Source organism: Mustela nivalis (genome assembly GCF_964662115.1).
Source record: "Mustela nivalis genome assembly, chromosome: X".
NCBI classification, from domain to species: domain Eukaryota; kingdom Metazoa; phylum Chordata; class Mammalia; order Carnivora; family Mustelidae; genus Mustela; species Mustela nivalis.
Window position 1 is genome coordinate 84,030,646 of NC_139040.1, and position 13,690 is coordinate 84,044,335.

The window sequence follows — 13,690 nt, forward strand, 5'->3', positions numbered from 1 at the left end:
GTCTGTGAAAGGCTAGGCAGCTGCAAAACCACACATTTGACCTGAGCCATCACCCAAGTAGAATGTAATCCGCTCTCAGATCATAGGAGAAAAAAGAGAGAGAGAGAGAATCCCAAGAAGAAACACTCACGTCAGGATTTTCATCAAATTTAGTGCACGTCTCACCATTTATCTTCATTTGCGGTAATTTTTGAAATAAACACTAATGTCGAATTGCCCTGCGTTACAACGAGCAACTCAATTATCAGAAAACCACAAGTCTCCAACGTTTGTTCTAATTACTAAAGCAGAAGAGCAGACAGAGTTTAGAAAATTTTCAACAAGGCTTAAACAAGAGAGATTTTCCACTTTTTTCTAATCAGGTCAACATAGATACCACTTTCCCTACAACCTTGTAGGCAGTTGGTATTTTTCAGAGATATTTGGTTCCTTATAGAAGGCTTAAAGTTGGAGGTCCATAAAAACGATAATCAACTTTTATGTGTGCCTTCTATAGGCCAGGAACTGTGTTAAATGAACAGTATCTAATTTAATCCTCCTAACAAGCCCTGTGAAGTGAATACTACTGACTATTCTCACTCCAAGGGGGGGCAAAGCAGATGCTTTGAGAGTTGAACTCAGTTTTCCAAGTTCATATGGCTCGTATATGATGGAATCAGGACTTGAGCTCAGTCTAATGCCAGGTTGGACCCTCAGTGGCAGCTACTGTAGTTTTTTTGACCATCACCTGCTTCCCTCCCCCACCCCCGCCCCCATCTCATTCCCATTTAGGGATAATCAGCCATACCTAAATGACAGTGGCCAGGCAGGAAGGGTGGCTACTGGGTTTAATTATTTATATCCAGGGGGAAGATCCACCTCGCCCCATACATTCTGCTTTAGCTCTTGACCTGCCAGGTGAGTAGCCATCCTTCAAACCATCAGTGTTAATTGCTGGTGAGGGATGAATTAGGCGGCAGGGGTCACACACAGTTTACTAGTCATGCATATTTCTTTCAGAATACCTAAGTACCATTCCCTTGGATATGAGAAGAAATGATGGGAGGGATGTTAAAAGGGACTCCCAGAAATATTTCCGGACCAGTCATGATCACTAGCCTTTATGATACTCTTGGAGTCATTTTACTGGTTCTTGAAATGAGTGCACTTCCCCTAGGATGGCTTGGCCCCTCCCAGTAATCAGAAGCTCCCAGGATGGGTCAAAGATTACTTTCTTTGCTATAATTCTGCAAGTTGAATGTATCTCTTGAAAGACCCTGGAGCCGCACCCAAGAATCAAACAGCAGGCCTCCACTGGATGCAAATTGCAAGAGGTTTATTGGTTACACAGGCGCCTGCGGACGCATCAGCCTTTGTGGGCTGAGCATGCCGGGGTAAGTTGGGGAGCAGATTATATAGGGCAGGGTTGGGGTGGCAGGATGCAAGCTTACAGAAGCAGATGCTTGGTTACAGGAATCTGATTGGTAAATTTAAATCAAGCATTGTCAGGCACTGGGTTTAAGGCAAGGATTGTTCTGGTGGGCCTTGGCTCAGCACTCTGGAAAGTCCCAGGTACACTCTATTCTTCATTTGTCTTTTCTTTTGACAGACCGGGTGATCATAGACAATAGACATCCTGGTATGTGTTGCCAATGGCTATGGGGACAATCAAGCCTTCAGCAAGGGGAGAGGGGGTGCTGTGGGGACATCAGGTTACTTAAACAAGCCTTTAGCAAGGGGAGAGGGGTCTTTCATCCCCCCCTTTTTCTTTATCATGGATAGAATCCTATATCCATTCACTTTGTTCATGAAGTAAGTCAGTTTGAGATCCGGTCTGTTTAATTAGTTGATATTGCTGTGTCAGTACCATTGTCTGGATTACTGACAAGCGACCTTTTACAAACTGTACGAGTTTATTTAAGATACAAGGCCGATTGAAAATTGGGCTATTGATAAGGTAACTTCTTTGTTGTAATCTCAAGGACATTTGTAAACCAAGGGAGGCTCCTGTCCTGCAGGATTGTGATCTCAGCAAGTCAACTATTTATCATTTTATGGCAGTCAGGGGTGCCTGAGGAATGCTACACATATGGAGAGGAACGGGTGAAGGTGGGATGTAAGGCACCAGCTTTTGCTTTGTCCTTAGCCAGCCTCCTGCTCCTTCATTCCCCCCTGAACAATTTTGACCCTTAAATTTTTAAGGAGGTTGAAAGTGGAAGGTCTCATCTTCTGTAACTTCTTCGTGCTGAATAGGGGCGTAGAGCTGTCTCTACCTACTGGGGTCAATATTGATCAGGGTAGGAATGTATAAGGGAGTTTCGAAAGGTGGAGGCAGCTGAATCCAGCACTGACAGTGAAGAGGTGTCCTTGAGCGCGACAAGGATCGTCTGTCGTGGTGTAGTCATTGTAGCAATGGAGTCTCGGCACCAAATAGAGAAACATGGAACAAAGCAACATATTAAGGTTAATAAGGCGATAAGAATGAGAAGCCCGAAAAGGAGATTCGGTCATAGTCCTCCTTCAAACCAGGAACTTAACCATTTACTGAGAGAGAGAGAAGGATCTTGTAGGCCTTAATTTGGGTATTCATATCTTTTATTAGTCCTGTGACATTTTTGTGATAGTCTGGGATATACACACAACATTCTGTCTTGATAATTGCACGTGTGCTGCCCTGGGCTGCTGTCAGGACATCTGAGGCCATCCTATTTTGTAGGACTGCCTTGCGTATCTGTGACACTTTGGTATTAAGCTGGGAGATGCTATTTAGTGAATCATTGAGTGCCTTTGTAGTATATTTATTAAGGGCTTCTACATGCCACATGACATCCCCTAGTCCCTCAGATGGAACAAAAATGGATGCTAAGTGATCATACCATTTAAAAACAGATCGTGTTCATCTTTGTTTCAAGTTGGGGAGATTAGCAGGAGTTGTAATGGTTTTAGTAATGTGCCCATGATTCCAGGAAAATCCCCTTTCCTTCCAAATATCTCCATGGGCATGTGGTACCAGGGAGGCATATTTGGAGTCAGTATAATTGTTAATTCTTAGGCTTTGGCAATTGCAAAGTGCTAGTGAGCACTATGGCACACCCAACTTTTCTTCTTCTTTCTATGAAAACTATTTTCATCAGAAAACCAACTGTCATTCGTAATTTTAACAGGGGCATCTTAAACCTGGTCATATAGAATAAGCTAGATTAATAATCTCTGAACATTTTTGCTCTATAGAGAAAGAAGTACAGTGGTCAGGTTCAGGCATACAGGTAACTAGGTTTAAAGTTTGACAAATTTTAAGTTTTATTTCTGGCATCTCTGTTAGTGTAGCCCAGTATTTAATAAGTCGGCCTCCATCATCCATTGGTGGCCTTTGGCTACTAAGACAAATCTGGACCTGATGTGACATTACTACAGTTAGGGACTGTCCCATAGTGAGCTTTGAGGCTCTTTTATGAGGGCTGTTTTAGGTTTTGCTAAAGCATCTGTTTGCAATTGTACCTCAACGGAGGTGGCCTCTAGATAAATATGACTAAGGGATGAAACCAATAAGAAGATCTTTGAGTGGTCCAACCTCAACAATATCCTGATTAGAGAGGATCATTGTCAAGTGGGAGAAGAGTGTGGTATGCTGGCTTTTAGGCAATTTAATTATTCCAGTTGTTTAATCATGTGCCGTGGGGTCTGCTAATATCCCCACAAAATAATAAGATTGACTAAAGGAGCTATTGTACAACTTCTCTGAAGTTTACCTCAAATTGTTTAGCTTAGGTAAACAAACATTTAAAGACAATCAAATCTAGAATTTAACATCCATAAAGGTGTGTTATTAAAACAGAATTTTTCTCTCTAAAATAACCCTCATTTACAGAGATAGCCAAATCAGGACTAATTCACTTGTGAAACAAGTTTAGTTTTGACAAACTTGGCCTATTATTTACATAAGCTCAGCAAGAACAATGAGTGTGATCAATAGATCTTTTAGCATCTGCTTTGCTGGAACTTTTAATAAGGAATCTCTAGGTTGAACTTTTAGTAGCCTCTCCGGGCCAGAAGCCAAGCCCTGTACTGGCCATCAGGCATGCCTGCAATACCTGTCGATTTGGGCGAATTCCTCAGTGGGCGAATTCCTCTTCTGAGAACGCACCTACCAAGGAGTGACATTCTTTACTCACCTGGTGAGGCTGCTGGGAACTCTGTAAGCAAGGTATCAGGCCAACAGTCCCAAGGGGCTTTATGGCTCCAGGTTTTATAAAGTCCACCTTAGTTCTTTTAAACTGTCTGGTCATATCCGAGTCTTTTTAAATATGACATTCCAGTCAAAGCCTTGGTAAAATAACCCGTGTTTCCAATTCTTTCCTGTTACAAGGAGAACAGATTCTTATTGGACTTATGCAAATGACCGATTGTCATGGAAGAATGCTTACTTACTGAGACCTTTTGGTTTCAGAGGGTTCAGATAGAGAGAAAAGCTTGAATGCTTTGAGCTCTTTTATAAATGAGCACTTTTACATTTCTATAAGTTACAGATAACTAGGAGGAAGTATCCCTAGTCTGAAAGAGCAAACATCAGAGAGAACCAGCAATGTTTAAAGTAAGACAAAACATTAAGAGATATAACATTATAATTTTTTTTTTTAGTTCATTTAGTCCCATGTTACTAAATCTAGTGAATGTGGCTTTAGTCTGTTTTGGAAATTCTTACCCATTTCAGTTTTAGGATTTTTAAGTAGATCAAAAATCTGTATTTGTCCTGAAAGTCCTTTATAGGAATCTCCTTGAAGATAAAACTCATTTTTCAAGAGAATTAAAACAATTATAAATGACAAAAACCCAGTATGGATATGGTTAAAGCTAAAGAGACATGGGAGTTTACAATTTAGCTGCAAGGAAATCAGGTTATTTTTGTGATATATAACATTTCCATAATTACAGTATCAAGCGATGATCTCTCAAAACATTAAAACTTTAGGAAGTGCGTAGAATCTCTAGAATAATTATAGTATTTTCCCAAATGTAATCCAAGGTTTATCATTGGTTCAGTAGTATTTTATGAGCAACTTCATATATCAAGGAAAAGCCTGAGTTAAAGAGATTTTACAATTTAAATCTTGTCAACATTTGTTAAGATCTTAGAAAGTTTTGAAGCACATGCCTAAATATAATTAGGGATGTTAAACACCTGATAAAACAAAACATAGAAACTGGTTTTTCTGGGCAGGCAAAGAGAAAATCACTTACATTCTCGTAACAGGAGATTAATTAATCTAAGAAAACTTTGTCCTTTGAACAGAGAATTTCAGTCTTGTACTAATGTAATGTACCTTTAAAACCCATTCATTTAGTCTATCTTAGTCCGTCCTGACCATAGCTAAAATTCCTTTTCTGAAGATTTCCCTTTATAAATTTTCTATAACTTTCCTTTGCATTCAGGTTTTATCCTAAGCCATTTTTTTTCCAAGCAACCATCTCATTTAGGATAAAATTACCTTCCTTTATCTTCAACAAAATGTATTCCCATTCCTTAAATTTTTTTTATCATCTATTTTTATAGAGTTTCCCTTATTTCCATCAGTCTTAGTTACACTAAGCAGAATTTGATACTCTTAGAAACCACTTAATCTCTAGTGAAGACTAAGTATTAACCAATTGTGAACTGTTTCAACAGAATTCTTCAGGTGGCAAATTTATAAATCAGTTAAGTGGCAAACACGTTTACCAACAAATTTAAATACTCTTAGTTTCTTTGCAGTAAGAAGTCAAAAGCACAAACCTACAACCAGTAATTAACGACTTAGCATTTTATCCTGTTTGGTTAAGACCTAGATGTCCACAATTTAATTCCATTTGTCATCCAAGCAAAATTTTAAAACTTTCAGGTTACCAAAGACTTTGAAAGCTACTTCAGCAATTACCCATTAGAACTTTGAGACAGACAATTAACCATCAGTTTAGTTATTTCTTTGCTAACCAATTTTAATAAATAACATGAGTTTATTTGACCTTCAGTAAACTTCGAAGTTTTACATTTACTGCTGATAACTTAAAAGACAAGTTTTATCTTAATTAAACCAATAAACTTAACTTAGTTCCAACACTGATTTACGTTCCATCTGGACCCACTCCACTTTGAATGTTTACCTGAGACCTGGTTGGGAAGATCTGGAGTGAGGGGGTGTTAGGTCCAGGGGGTGCTCTTCTTGCTCCTTGACAGTGAAGAGAGAAGGAGCTGTGGTGCATGATCTAGAGGCCAGTCATGCAGGCTGCACACACGTTGGTACAGAAACACGTAAGGGGAAAACAGAAGAAACAAAGCGCCTCCAGGAGGCAGAGAAAAGATTCCCGGTTTTAGAGCTCATAAGGCCCAACAGAGGAGCAGACATCATGCTTTCCCATTAGCCAGGGGGGAGGGGTTAGGCGGTCTAAGTCAGGCCAGAGAACACAGGGAAACCTCCCCAAAACAAAGAGTTTCGGCAGCTGCTTGGGAATATTCCCTATAGTCTCTGTCCCGAGTCAGACCAACCCCAGTTGGCTCCAGTTATAGCCATCAACACAGGAAGTGAGTGAGCGCGAAGCTCCCACATCTATTAGGAGAAACAGAGAGAAATAAAGCCAGAGTCCCCTTTGCCAGGGATGGCCCAGCAACCTGGGTTTACTAGAAGAAGGCTTATTTACATAATTATTATCCAATATGTCAGGAGGAAATTTACTAGCTGACTCATTGAATCTGGTTTTAGCTCTTAATACCTATCTTTTATATTTCCTTCCGATATGTACGATGTTGCAGACAAGGGGAGGGGGACCTTTCAGGTGCTGTCCTGCTCGCATCCCTCGCGGGAACTTAGGAGCGTCTTAGCTAAGGTCTATCCATATAAACCCCGGACCAGGCTACTCCATGGAGTAGATGACCGTTATGCCATATGACGCTCCGTGAGACTCAGGGTGCAGCCCACTCAGACTCCGTAGCCGAAGGCGGTGGAGCCACATAAACATTCATACAGTCAGGCATTCCTCAGATTCAAACGGATCAGACATTTTTCCCTAAACAGAATGTTACCTTCATAACTGATACAAAGAACATATAGACACTTAGGACGTCGACAGGATAGCCTGGACACAAGAGACAAAAATAGAAATTGCTGTGCGGGTTCAGTTCAGAAATTGAGACTACGGGTTATGGTCAGGAGGAACGTGAGATCCTCTCTGACCAACAGGTGGCCCAAGATAATGGCCCTCTTCGGAAACCCCAAGGCATCCCCTGGAGTAAACTGAAACCCCCGAGGCGTCCCTCGGTTGCAGCAGGGGAGAAGTCTGAGTTCGTCAACTCCTTCTCAGCCTGCCCCAAAATACGGAGCAACAACGTTGTTGTACGGAACAGAAAAACAGACAAACAGAGAGACAGAGACACGGATGACAGAGACACGGATACTGGCCAGCTTACCTCCCGGTGGGGACCGGCTAGAGTCTTGGGTGGGACTTCAAGAGATCTCGGTGGAACCTCCAAATGAAAGACCCTGGAGCCGCACCCAAGAATCAAACAGCACGCCTCCACTGGATGCAAATTGCAAGAGGTTTATTGGTTACACAGGCGCCTGCGGACGCATCAGCCTTTGTGGGCTGAGCGTGCCGGGATAAGTTGAGGAGCAGATTATATAGGGCAGGGTTGGGGTGGCGGGAAGCAAGCTTACAGAAGCAGATGCTTGGTTACAGGAATCTGATTGGTAAATTTAAATCAAGCATTGTCAGGCACTGGGTTTAAGGCAAGGACACAACGGTTTGTTCTAGTGGGCCTTGGCTCAGTACTCTGGAAAGTCCCAGGTACACCCTATTCTTCATTTGTCTTTTCTTTTGACAGACCGGGTGATCACAGACAATAGACATCCTGGTATGTGTTGCCATCCAGCTATGGGGACAATCAAGCCTTCAGCAAGGGGAGAGGGGGTGCTGTGGGGACATGAGGTTACTTAAGCAAGCCTTTAGCAAGGGGAGAGGGGTCTTTCACTCTCAGCCATTTCCTGAAAATGCTATTATGGGGCAGGCACAGGCGGACGACTATGGGACAGAAACATATCAGGTGAGAGGGATCCTATGCTTTTGTATGAAGGAGAAGCCCATTCTCCTTGGTGATGGGAGTTTCCCTTCTGCTCTGACTCCTGCCCAGCCTGGATCAGTGGGGAGCCTCCTCCTTTGGGCGACAGGTCTCTTTCTTTCTATATCCTCTTTTTTTGGGCCAAAAAGCAAGACTACCCTTCTTTTCATCTTTCAGCTTTTTCATCTTGGCCAACAACACGCAAACACCCTCGCGCCCAATTTGGGCTGCTAGACTATGGCAAGAGGCCACATACTGGGTATATTACCTCCGGCCCCCCAGTGTTTAGACTTCACTGAACCTTAATTGTAACATCTGAGAAGGGTTGGTGGGGGCGGATGTTGTGAGGATTCATTAAGACAATGTTAAATTTTTATCACGGAGTCAAGGAAGATCTCTTGTTAGGAATGTGTTCCATCTTACCAGGAAAGAGGGCAAAATAGCATTTTACTTATTTTTTTAATAAAGTGTTTCTTTTTAAAAAATTATTTATTTGACAGAGAGACAGAGCAGGAATACAAGCAGGGGGAGTGGGAGAGGGAGAAGCAGGCTTCCTGCTGAGCAGGGAGCCCAATGTGGGCCTCAATCCCAGGACCCTAAGATCATGACCTGAGTGGAAGGAAGATGCTTAAGGACTGAGCCACCCAGGTTCCCCGCAAAACAGCATTTTTTTAAAAGATTTTATTTATTAATTTGACAGACAGAGATCACAAGTAGGCAGAGAAGCAGGCAGAGAGAGAGGGAGAAGCAGGCTCCCCGCTGAGCAGAGAGCCTGATGCGGGGCTCGATCCCAGGACCCTGGGATCATGACCTGAGCCGAAGGCAGAGGCTTTAACCCACCGAACCACCCAGGCGCCCCGCAAAACAGCATTTTAAACAATATTTTTATTTTTATTTTATACATATATATGTAAACATAGAATTGAATATATACATATAAATATAATTTGTAAACACATTTGATATATATTTATGTTTATCCTAGGACGCAACACTGCCCCCCTGAGCAGCGCAAGAGGGTGGGTTTTTACAGAGAATCACCAAACAGCTTGACCCAACTGAAGGGCCAGCCTTGCGCTGGTGCTTAAGAGAAAGCCTTGAGTTGGGAAAGGTTTGACAAATACTGAGAAAAAACAGTCAATTAATATGTTAAAAACACTACCCAACCACAGTATGAACCATTTAGACATATGGCTTTAATTTTGACTTTAGTCTCCAAAGCCTAGGGGTCCCTGGGGAAAGGGGGCAGAGGGAGAGACAGGACCAGCTTCTCTGTGGGCCAGGTTTCTGGGGTTGCTCCCAGCCCTGCCCCCAGAGGGAACGCCCCCACCCAGGGCTTTGCTCCCAGAAGGGACCCTCCCCCAGAAAGCCCCTTCCCAAAGGGCCCTGCCCTTTGGGCCACACCTTCAGCGGTCCCATTATCCACCCACAAACCCCCCCCCACGCCCCTATCCCCGCCAAGCACCTCCCTCAGAAGGGTTGTAAGGTGAAGTCAGTGTGCTTCTCTCGCACTGTCTAGGAATTACTCAGTTTTATTTTTGACTTTGTGTTTTTTGAGCGAAGTGCGTGGTGTAAGGACCTATTTTATATTTTTATATTTTAGCCAGAGGCTTCCATTGAGGTTACACAATAACCTTGTTGTTTAACCCTTAAGCTGTCCCTGCTCCCCTTCTCCCAGGGGACTTACTTAAAAACACGTCCCGGAAATCAACCTCAGGTAACAAAGCCCAAATACAAGGGTGGGTCAGGCCAGGTAAAGACATCTGATCAGTGGAGGGTTGCATACTGTCTCCCTAGCTACCAAGGAGTATGGGTCCCGCCCTTTGTGAGTCTTTTGGGCGCCAATCCTAACCAAGGTGATAGGCTAGGTCAAATGTCTACTAAAAGGTAAGCTGTAATTCAATTGGTCACCTAGCATCACTGTGCAGCTCTCTCTGTGTGTTACAATTTCATTGGCCTCCTGTGCATGGCCAGGCCCAACCGCATGGCCTTTGCCCTTAAAAGCTAGTCCGTAAAGGAGAGAGGGGTCGACTTCTCTGTAAGAGAAGCAGCCCTGGCTGGTCAGTTTGATTCTTGATGCTTGGTGCGAAATAAAGCTTTGTTTGACCTTCGCTTTGTATCAGTCTCGCTCTTTTAATCATGGACCCATTATTGGGCCATAACAGGTGGGATAGTGGAGCACGTACATAGTGGAGGGGACAGCCCACTGTGGGTATCCACCATTCCTTGCCTGTACTGCTCATTTGCATGTACTGCTCGCCCTGCCCGGTGAGCACAGCATGGGAATGGACACCTCGTGAGTGGTGGTCAACGAGACTCGCTGACCACGTGATGTCTATGACCGAGTCAACCGGAGCTCGCCTTCCCTACAGACCAGAGCTTGCTCTGAGCACCGGCAGGAGGCGGTGGCCTCTTGTGAGCAGCCCAGAACCCTGTCTTGTCCTTTCTCACTCATGTCACCTCCCTGTGTTAGCCAAGCCTTGGAAGTGGTGACTTAGGAGGGAAGGGAAAGAAAGGCAGCCCCCGGCTCCTGATCCTGTCAAATTCCTTACTCATCAGGAAGCCGAGGGCGGCAGGGTCGGTGGAACAGGTGTGAGTCCCCAGGTGAGGTAAAGATGGCAGAGCTGGTCTTGTGCAGGATTTCCACGGTTCTGATAAGAAGAGGGCACGTGGGTGTGCCCCAGCTGTGGAATCCCTGCGTGAATTATTTAACACTGACATTGCACCCTGCAAAGATGAATGGCAAAAATCATGCCCATAATCACATTTTAAAATTTTTATTTGCTTGGAATGACATTAAATGCAAATAGAAAACAGCAGCCATGCCCCTTCAGAAGACAGACCATGGAGGAAATGAGCTTTCTATTTTAGTACCTTTAACAAACACTTCCTCCCTGTTTTTGCCCAAAGGGCCCTATATCTTCATTTTGCATGGGGCTTGTAAATTATGTAGCCAGCCCTGGGGACAGCTGTGCAGTGTCTCAATGACCCAGTGCGGGGAATGACAGGAGCCTCCCTCCTTGATACAGTAGTATTACACAAGCCCCTGAAGCTGAAAAAAAACTTCAGGATAAAGTTGGGGGGGAGGTCCTCAAATTTCTGAGTCATGGGCTGTCGTAAACAAAATATCAACAGCCAGGTGGCTTAGGCAACATACAATTTATTTTCTCATGGTTCTGGGCGCTGGAAGTCCAAGATCAAGGTGGCAGTAGGGTTCGATTCTTCAAACGTCTCTCCTTGGCTTGCAGATAGCTGTGTTCTCCACTCTGTCTTCAAACGATTGTCCTTCAGTCTGTATTGTCTGTGTCCTAATCTCCTCTTCCTGTAAGCACACCAGTCCTGTTGGCTTGGTGCCCACCCCCAGTGAGCTCGTTTTCCCTTTATCACCTCTTTAAAAATTCCATCTCTGAATACTGCCACATTCTGAGATGCTGGGTGTTAGGACGTCAATGTAGGGATCTGGGGGCATCCAACTAAGCCCATAACAATAGTCAAAACTGGATCCGAAACTGAAATTTAGACACATTTTAAAATGCTAAACGTGTATACATATAATTTTTGTGGTAGGCCTGAGATGGTTGGTAGGCTGAGATGTATTTGTAACCTTTGAGGGAAACATCCTTTGGAATGATCAAAGAGAGCTTCTATGTAATTCCATACATCCACAATTAAATCCCAGAGCTTTCTAATTTGGAATTTGGCTGTTTTGTGCTTGGTGGCAACCAAAACCAGCCTAGGGCTTTTCTTTTGTTTTGGCAGAAAAGTAGGAGGCAGAGGACTTGAGCATTTAGACATCTTGCTTCTCTTTGGTTTAATCATACTCTACTGAGATGCCCGAAACTAATTAAGCTCTTGGCTCTGTAGAGGAGAGATGATGTTCCTTACATGTCATTGGCCACAATGTTCCTTTTTTTAATTGTTGTTAACATTTGTGTTATTATTCAGTATAAGAGACAAGCTTTATCTTAGTTTTGGCTGATGTAACAAGAGCACCATTAACTAGGTGCTTTAAATACATACTTATTTTTCTCAGTTCTGGAAGCTGGGAAGTCTACGTTCAAGACTCTGGAAGATTCCGTGTCTGTTCAAGTGCCCACTTCCTGGGTCACAGATGACCATCTTCTCCCTATAACCTCCAAGGTGGAGGAGGCGAGGGATCTCTGTGGGGTCTCTCTTATGGAGACACTAATCTCGCCCATGAGGACTCCACCCTCATGACCTAAACATCTCCCAAGGACCCCATCTCCTAGTTATGTCCCTTTGGACATTGAGTTTTCAACTTATGAATCCTGGAGGGATACACTGTCTACAGTGAGCTTCATCAAACATCTTTTATGTTCAAGGCACTGTTTTTTAGCAAAATTAATCATTTCCTACACATCCTTTGAAGCAAGAGTATTTCTGCACTTTGCCTTCCTTTAGAACCTTTCTCTAGAGAGGATCCTAAAAAGTTCAGAAAAGACGCAGAAGAAACCTGCTGGTTAGCTTGTTTTTCACAGTAGAGCAGAATTCATTTTGAAGCAGGTTAATCTTTGAAATCCAGGTGAAGACAATTCGCTTGAAAATCATCTCAAATGATCAGTTTTGTTAGTATGAGTAATAGTAACTATAAGATCAATAGAAAAACTTTTTGTTCTACTGTGGGCCTACTGTGTGTTGGGTACCTCAGAGCACCTGAGTCGAACCATCTCATGATCCTTTCAACAGCCCACTGAGGGTCACACTGTCTTCTCCTCCACGTTATGGATGAGCCTTAAGTCTGGGCCAGAAATGACACAACTTTCCCAAAGCCATATTGCTATTGAGGGGCCAGCTGGGATCTACGCCCACTCTGGTGCCAGAGCCTGTGATTGCAAACGTGGGCTGCACTAGCTGTTCAGAACAAAGGACTGTTCATGGGGGTGACACAGCAAACCCGTGAGACCCACCACCCTTTTCCCTAAGGTCATCCCGGTACAACCTGCAGTGATGGCCCGAGTTAAGCATTTGAACTTGGTGCTGCAGAGGGCGTGTTTTAGGGACAAGATTGGTGTTAAGGGGGTCTAATGAAGCCCAGAGGGAATGGAAGGAAACAGGACTTGGGGAAATATCTGGGTCCCTGAAGCAGTGATCTCATTTTATTACTGTGCACCTCTCTTTCACAAAAATAAATACATACATACATACATACATACATACATACAAAAATATTTGCAGACATACCACCAATTTAAGCAAATTTTTGATAAATTATAGACTCTACTACTCTACTAAATTATTATGCACATTATAAATGACATGCAAAAGCTAAACAGTTAAATGAATGACATGAAATATGAATAAAACTTATAATATTTTCTTCCAGCCCCTTACTGGACTATTTCTCAAACTCCCTTTGGAGAAGCCTTTTTAAAGATTTGTTTATTTATTTATTGAGAGAGAGAGATAACACTTGTGTGTAAATGTGAGTAGGGGGGTGGGGTAAAGGGAAAAGGAGAGAAGGAGACTCCCCATTGAGCGCAGAGGCCTCACTAGGCCTTAATCCCATGACCCTGAGATCATGACTTGAGCCAAACATTTAATCAAATGAGACACCCAGGTTCCCTGGAGAAGAGTTTTTAAGAAAGAGATAGGACACTTGGATTT

At 43.3% G+C, this 13,690-nt stretch overlaps 1 protein-coding gene and 1 long non-coding RNA gene across 7 annotated transcripts in view; both read right to left on the reverse strand.

Moving 5' to 3' along the window:
* Nucleotides 1–1,638: 1,638 nt before the first annotated feature.
* On the reverse strand, nt 1,639–7,619 carry LOC309856287. Of its 2 annotated transcripts, none has more exons than XR_014307137.1 (3): nt 7,418–7,619; nt 6,118–6,239; nt 1,639–2,398 (listed from the first exon to the last, which is right to left on the reverse strand). It is a non-coding gene; the product is annotated as an uncharacterized lncRNA (long non-coding RNA). The 2 variants fall into 2 exon arrangements; XR_014307138.1 differs by lacking the exon at nt 1,639–2,398 and adding an exon at nt 2,405–4,335.
* A 3,590-nt stretch (nt 7,620–11,209) lies between these two features.
* LOC309856282 (conserved oligomeric Golgi complex subunit 2-like) overlaps nt 11,210–13,690 on the reverse strand; it is a 44,784-nt gene continuing 42,303 nt past the window's right edge. For 2 of the 5 annotated variants that reach the window (XM_082717221.1, XM_082717217.1), the window contains one exon: nt 11,210–11,387. In XM_082717221.1, coding sequence (XP_082573347.1) covers nt 11,234–11,387 — 154 coding nt within the window. In that variant the 3' untranslated portion in view covers nt 11,210–11,233. Of the gene's footprint in view, nt 11,575–12,699; nt 12,825–13,690 lie in introns of those variants that run through there. The other 3 variants (XM_082717218.1, XM_082717220.1, XM_082717224.1) reach the window with 3 other exon arrangements.